Source organism: Seriola lalandi, unplaced genomic scaffold (genome assembly GCF_002814215.2).
Source record: "Seriola lalandi dorsalis isolate HSWRI2012SDOR001 ecotype SW California unplaced genomic scaffold, Sedor1 jcf7180002054559, whole genome shotgun sequence".
In the NCBI taxonomy this organism is placed as follows: Eukaryota; Metazoa; Chordata; class Actinopteri; order Carangiformes; family Carangidae; genus Seriola; species Seriola lalandi.
The window spans coordinates 2,299,571-2,307,011 of NW_019525112.1; the positions used below are offsets into that span (position 1 = coordinate 2,299,571).

Consider the following 7,441-nt stretch of genomic DNA (forward strand, 5'->3'; position numbering starts at 1 on the left):
CTTTTGGAATATTTCAACATGAAGTGTAAATACCACCAGATCTGACTGGTCTTTTTTTTTTCTTCCAGGCTGTATATAAAACGTATAAAAGGTCACTTGCGCGTCATTTTCGGGGCCAAGAAGGAAGTTCCGTGGAGAGAAGTGATCGGGGTGTCACAATGGAGAACATAGTGGTGAAAGGGTTTAATTAACCGTGACGGAGATAATTATCCCTGGACTGTCCAAATTAGTTTTGCATAATCGCTCTGATCCTTATGAATTAATCTCTCAGTGTAATCTAGGAGGGGCAGCCTGCTTAAATAACCTACATTACACGTTGCAGATCAAATAAGGATTCATGTGCACCCCAATAATACACACACATACATGTATATATATATATATATACACACCTGCTATACACACACACACACACACACACACACGCCTGCGCACATGGGGGCACACACACACCTGAGGACAAGGTGATCATCTCTTTTTTTTAAGAGGATGTCCCTTTTGAATTATATTAAATGTACTTTTTATTCTCAGACACACTCAGCTCAGGTTGTTTTAAAGCCTCAAAGACGAGCTTGTTCTGCAGCCTAAAAGCATCTCTCTCTCTCTCTCTCTCTCTCTCTCTCTCTCTCTCTCTTTTCTGTTCATGGGAAAAGAAAGCTTCAGAGTTTTATCTTCCTCCCTATTCACGATTAAAATTGTGATAAATAAGGTTTTGGCTCTTGATTACAATGGGCTGATTTAGATTTTTCTCCCCAGTATAAAGCCATTCAAAGCGCGGACAAAAGCGGCCTTTGGAGGATACCTTACACTTCACCTGGACTGAGGAGGCAGGAGCAGGAAAAGAAAAGATAACAATCTTGTTCATCTCATCAAGAACTTACAGCCGCGATTCCCTTCCGTTTAATCCGAATACGCTTTATTGTAGTCCTTTGCTCAACAAGTGAACAGTAGCAATAGGTTGAAGTACATAACGGAGGTTAAAGAAAACACAAAAAACATACAAATTCCATAAGAGTTAGTTAAAAACGTTTTTTTTCTGCTGCACATGATACGAGGAGTGGGAGGGTGAGGGATCAAGGAAATGATAAACTCCTTGAATAAACTTCCACTTGCATTTAAATTTGAACTTTTTTTTTTTTTTTTTTACTGATTAGAAAAAAAACGGTCTGTTGCAATGCACTGAAATTCAAAATAAATTACATCCTCTACGTTTCATGTGCAAATATTACAGAACTAGTCTTGTCCTTTTTAAAATTGTCTGGCTCACCATAGATTCCACTAAACAATAAATATTACAGACATCTATAAAACGGTTTAAAAACTCAAAATATACACCGGATTTCTAGTGAAATACGTAGGTTCCTGGCCCTATCTCAAACACTAAGCCTATAACGGCAAATAAACTAGAGTCATTTTATCTGTACACATTTACAGTCATTCAAGAGAGAGGGGGTGGTGGTGGGGGGGCTGGATGTTGTGACAATCCTCCTTGATCCATGAATTAGAACCCTACATCATGTTAGGCTATCTGAGAGGAAATGCTGTGATCCTGCGATCTGAATGTGGTCATTGTATCTGCCGCCATTGATTCCAACAGGTTAGTCAAGCAGGTGCAACTTGCAAAAAAAAAAAAGAAAAAGAAAAAGAAAAAAAAAAGATAGGAATCGAACAGGGTACCTTTCAAAATGAGTTTTCACAAACTGTTCTGATACCCTTTCCTCTCAAATGTGTGCATGTCTGCCATCCTTTAGTCCTTCTTCCTCTGGGCTGAGAGGTGATGGCTGGGTAATAATAGATTAGAGAGTTCTCTAAATAAGCATTACCTTAGATAAAGGCATTAATCAATATACATACACATGTGATATCTGAGACGACGAGCACTTCATCACATGTACAAGTTTGTGCATGCATAATAAAACTCTTGCATGGATAGCTTTTCTTTTTTTTTTGTCTTGTGTTCACATTTCATTTTCTTAGAAGTCCAGAGTGGGCCTATCATAACGCCGCAGCATATGCAGGGTACGGTTCAAGTTGAGGTTTTCCCATCCCGGGGAGCAGAATGTATGCTAAGGGGGGCTGGAGTCCTGCTGAGGGCCAGGCCGTACAGTTACAAGGGATCATGTAGCCCGGGTTTCCAGGGGACGGATGTGAGTGAGTGTGGGTGTGCGTCCCGCCACCTACACTGCCAGTCCCGGTGAAAGCCGTGGCGCCTCCCGGCGGGTAGCCCAACGGAGACGCGTACGGAAATGAAGGTGGGGAAAGCTCGGTCATCTTGGATCCCAGGTCGAAAAAGGAATAGGGGTTCGTGGACATGGACGGGTTGAAGAATACCCTCGCCGCTGCGGCCGCCGCGGCCGCTGCTGCCTTATCTGGGTTCCCAATGACGGAGTCGGAAAGTGCTCCAGCGGAAAGCCCGTTAACTTTGAGTGCGTCGTGCTCCCCGAGATTGTAGGGCACCGGGAAAGAAAACTTATCTTTTTTCATCAGAGTCTTGGGCTTCCGCCTCGGTCTGTATTTATAGTCTGGGTGTTCCTTCATGTGCATCGCTCGCAGTCGCTTGGCTTCGTCGATGAATGGCCTTTTCTCAGACTCGGTGAGAAGTTTCCACTCCGCTCCCAGCCTCTTGCTGATCTCGGAGTTGTGCATTTTTGGGTTCTCCTGAGCCATTTTTCTGCGCTGGGCTCTGGACCAAACCATGAAAGCATTCATCGGGCGTTTTACGTGATCCATTGGTTTAGACATGTTGGCACAAACGCACTCTGGAGGGAGGGAAAAAAAAGAACCGCATTTCAAAAAACAACCTAAAGAATAAACACCTTTCAAAAACAGCACAAAATCACAAACAAGACTCCTTTAGAAAGTTTCGATACTCATTTAAATTCAGTCTGCACCCACGACAACCACAGCTCATGCTTTGCCTTACTTACTTTAGACTTCAATTCTTCATCCCACCGTCGCGATTATCTTCTGAAAAGTACAAGTGGCTGCGTCCTTATGAGTGCTCAACTTCTGTTTTTCTGCTTCATGGTGGCATCCATCAGTGATAACGCCTTTAGCAAGCACGAGAGAGAGGGGAGGAAAAAACACGCCGTGTTGTCGCCTGCGACTGTCAACCACCACTCAGCAGCAGCAGCATTTACGCAAGTGGATGATAACTCCCGCTTGCCCCATGTGAAATACAGGACTGTGTGGCAGGTAGTGAAAGTGCCGCTGGCGCATGCGCAGCAGCGCTCAATACGCATCCGAGCGCTGAGCTATTTTTTTTTTTTTTTTTTTTTTTAAATGCCACCCTGAGTTTGAAAGGGAAACGCATCTCGTAGCCTTTTATATGTCTTTATTTATTATCAGTGTGTTTAAAGTCAAAGCGGTGACCTCGCTGTTCTTTGGCCTCATTAGTTTCATGTTCTGAATTATTTTCATTCTGATGAGTAACTTGTCAAATCGGGATTATTTAGTTCTATTGAAGTCATTAACTTCTTCACTGAGGCGACGGATGCACCTGAAACACGCGAGGAGGGATGGCAGCAACACGTCTGAGCCCCTGACTAACACACTGACAGACTTTGTGGAAGTGACTGCAGCAGACAGGTGCATATTGTTCAGGATGAGTCTCGAAGTGCTTTGAATCTGAGCAAACACTTGAAAAACAGGCACATGCTCACACTTTCTTTTTCTTTCTCTTCTTTTTTTTCTTTTTTCTTTTTTTGAAACATTTGTCATTACACGCCTAATCGCCTCTTCCTCTCTGTTTCATTTGTTTAATTGACAATCGAGCCAGCTTGAATCCGCTGGTGTCACTCCACTCTCTCACCTTTCATGTCTGTGGCGTCTCTGCGCCCTGCCCCTTCCCCTTCCCCATGGGTGGCACTGCCATTGAGAAGTAAGTGTGTAAGACGACAAGAAAGGTAAATGAATGTCTTCTTTAATTTTCTGATATTGTGGCATTTTGTCGTAAATACGCAAATGCTGAGGAGGTCTGAAGTGTTTCTAATCGCGCCTGGTGAAATTAATTACTTTCCTGAAATCCCCTTTTCACTTTCACTTCAAAGGACTTTCCCAAGGGCAGCGAATCGACAACTGAAATTAGGTTGTCGAATATTCAACTAAGCAATTACAGTTATCTGCAGGACTTGTTGAGTAAATTGTTGGTTTAAGTGGTTTGTTCTCGCACCTTCCCCGTTGTACATAATTATATATGTACAAAAAAAAGGAAATAGAGCAGGGCGGTATCGAACAATATTATAAATGACGAATTAGGCTGTGGGTCGATATGAATGGATGTCAAATTCATTTCATGTGCTGTTGCACTTTTTTAACGGTTTAAGTCTAATCTAAGGTTTACAGTTTACACAATACTATATAATGTAGAATTGTATTATTATTTTTATTATTATTATTACATAAAATATCGGACAAATCATTAGTTTAAACAGGGTGAAAGTGGAGTGATGACGCTGACCTATCGCACAGTGATGAGCAATTTACAAGAGACAGCGCCTTTATTGAGATTGTTTGAAATTTTGTGTTAACAAGGATTAGGGATGTTTTATTGCAACGGGGACATAAAAAAAAAAAAAAACAAAGCTCACTGAGAGACCGTTCCTTTGTCTCAAGTAGGAAAACCTGACAAGGTGAGGATGATCCGCGCCAAAAAAGAAAAGGACCAGCTGAGAGACAAACCTGCAGCCTGAACTCAGTCGCAGCATCTCTCAACACCGTGCGTGCCCTTTTCTGTTTTTTTTTTTTTTTTTTTGTCGGCTTGTCATTCACCTCGATAACATTCCTGCAATGAAGCGCTCCACTCACTCCGCAGGAGCATCCTCCTCTCATGACACAAACGGGCAAAAAAAAAAGAAAAAAAATATATTGCTATGAATTATATGAATAAGTTACGGTGGAAAGTTCTTATCGGGAGTTGACAGTCATAGAGGTGTGCAATTCAGTGTGCATGCTCTACACGTGGCCTCTTTGGAGATTTCATAATTTGTCATTACACCCCCAGCAGTTTTATGTCATTTTATTATTTAGTTTAATATTGTCTGGCAGTGTAAAGACACACCTGCCCTCACTGTCCTGCTCCTGAGGCACGGCCTCTGTTTTCTTCAGGAACATGTGTTGGAGGGTTTTAGATGATGCCTGGGCCTAGTTGAGCCTGCAATAACAGGAGCAGGTGCAGCCATGCAGTATGTTTTCTACTCATCATAATGTCAAGATTTGTTGTATCTATTTCACAAAACAGCTTATTATTTTTGCAGACTGAGAAAACATTAATTTATTCAATTTGGTAATTTAATTGAGATCAGATTTAAAAAAAAAAAAAACACTGACAACACTCCAGTTTGTGCCCCCCCCTTTCTTTTACTTCTGCCTGGGTCCTGGAAATAACACTTAAATAATTCAAGATGAGTTAGTGAGAGTGGGAGAATTACCTGCCGATAAAGCCCGAGTCCAGCCTCTGAGACGGAGCCAGCACTCCCACCTCACAGCACACTGACGATAAGACTGAATAGAAAAATATCATGCAAATAGAAGGCAGACAGCAGCAACAACAAGCCCATGGGGACATTTTCCTACCCGGAGAGATCGCACACAGTTCACTCCAAAGTGCTAAAGCCATCACTCTGAAATAGGAGCCCCTGGAGGTGCAAGAATCTTCTGATAGCACCAAACAGTTTATTCTGCTCAACACTCCACATAACTCTGGGATAAAGCAAAGCAAATTATAGAGAGAGTTGATGAGGATCCCTGGATAATCCCAGTTTGCATAAAAGCCCTCATCTATAAAGAATATTGTAGTGATGTGTACTTTACCTCCTCTTTCTTTTCAAGGTGTTTACTGTTATTCTCCCACTGGAGAAGGAGGGAGGGGAATCAAGGCTTAAAATAAATTGATTTCAAGGGAACACAAGTTGACCTCTTGCTATCAGATGGCTTTTCTTTGACTGGTGGGAAAAAAAAAAAAAGTGAGCAGGGTAAACAACAATATCTTCTGTTTGCCACTTCAAACCCCACAGAGTGGAGAGTATTTACTGCCACATGAAAGTTTGCTCATTATCGAGGAGGTCTGAAGAAAAGGAGGAGGGAGGGGTTCCTGATTGTGTACCTGATGTGGTTTTCTTTCAGCTTGTCTGATCACAGCTCTGCCTGGATCTTCCCCCACTGTTTTTTTTTTTTTTTTTCCTTTTTCAGCTCAGCTGCTTCTCACGCAGGCCGGGGCCAAGACAGAAGCAGTAAAAAGGTACTCCTCTCATTTTCATCTGATGATTTTCTTTTTTTTCTTCTTTTTTTTTTCATTAATCCCTACATGCTCATGCCAAACGCTCCACTTTTTACAGACGATTTTCTGATTAAGGATTTATTCAGCAGATAAGCAGCACAAACGTGGACCAAAACATTTCATTAATTTAGCTTAAAACATATTTAAAAGCATGACTGATATTGTAATACTGGAGATTTATGTGGGGAGGAATATAATATAGTGTCAAACATAATTACTTTACATTTTCAGTTAACTCTTTTCATCATGTTGCCTTTTTTTTTTTTTTTTCACAAATCACTGGCTGAATCAAATTCCAATTGCGGAAGATTAAGACAAAGGTATTCATATCAAAGACACAAGGAAACAAATCTAAAAAAAATAAAACTGTAAATACATTTCCCAGCAAAGCAAACATGTAACATACACTGAAGGACAAAAGTGTTCACTGCCTGATGTATGTGGAGAGCATTGAAAGTCAATTTGTCACCATCACACGCCATTAGCTGCAGAATCTTATCTTAAGTGAGCCTTTGATAAAGTGCTAATGACAAACAGTTTAGTGTTGTAAGGGATTCAATTGATTACTATTTAAAGATGATTGCATTTAGATTAGAAGTCATTCCGTCTAATGAGGTTTCTTTACAGCTTTTACAATACGGAGAAAATATGCTTAAGTGCAAGGCAGTATAATGATCGGATTGGTAAAGAGACAATGCCGACTTCAGCATCACTTCAAATGAGTCACGCAGAATGTCTGAATAAATACATAATTAATGTGAATAAAGTTAATATTTTTTGTGGTTTAAATATGTGACCTATTTTGAACGTTGTGTTCTCTAAATATATTCAATAAGTGCCAAATTAGTTGTGCAGTTCTTTAATCATTCTAATTATACAGTCTTTATTGCTCCTTAGGGCAGACTTTCGCGTCTTTGTCTCAGTGGGAATTATTTTGGTGAAGAACCAAAATATTTACTCAACCACAACCTAAATATTACGCATATCAAGAGGAATTGAGAAATAATCCTCTCATAGAGCACAGTATTAACTTAATCACATTAGTGAAAATACTATTGATAGTGGTCATGATCCCTAGTGAGGGAATCTGTAATTCACAATAAAACAGCCATACAAGATAGAACACACTGGAGTGTGTATTAAAGACTAGGGACTGGAACAGGC

At 40.7% G+C, this 7,441-nt stretch overlaps 1 protein-coding gene across 1 annotated transcript; it reads right to left on the reverse strand.

Moving 5' to 3' along the window:
- Window positions 1-894: 894 nt before the first annotated feature.
- Window positions 895-3,193, reverse strand: sox21b (SRY-box transcription factor 21b). The gene is made up of 2 exons (XM_023415828.2): window positions 2,928-3,193; window positions 895-2,759 (listed from the first exon to the last, which is right to left on the reverse strand). The coding sequence occupies exon 2, from the start codon at window positions 2,740-2,742 to the stop codon at window positions 1,996-1,998; it is 747 nt and encodes a 248-aa protein (XP_023271596.1). The 5' UTR covers window positions 2,743-2,759; window positions 2,928-3,193; the 3' UTR covers window positions 895-1,995.
- Window positions 3,194-7,441: the final 4,248 nt, after the last annotated feature.

Coding starts and splice junctions, on each gene's coding strand:
- sox21b (XM_023415828.2), bottom strand. CDS start 2,742: ATGTCTAAACCAATGGATCACGTAAAACGCCCGATGAATGCTTTCATG.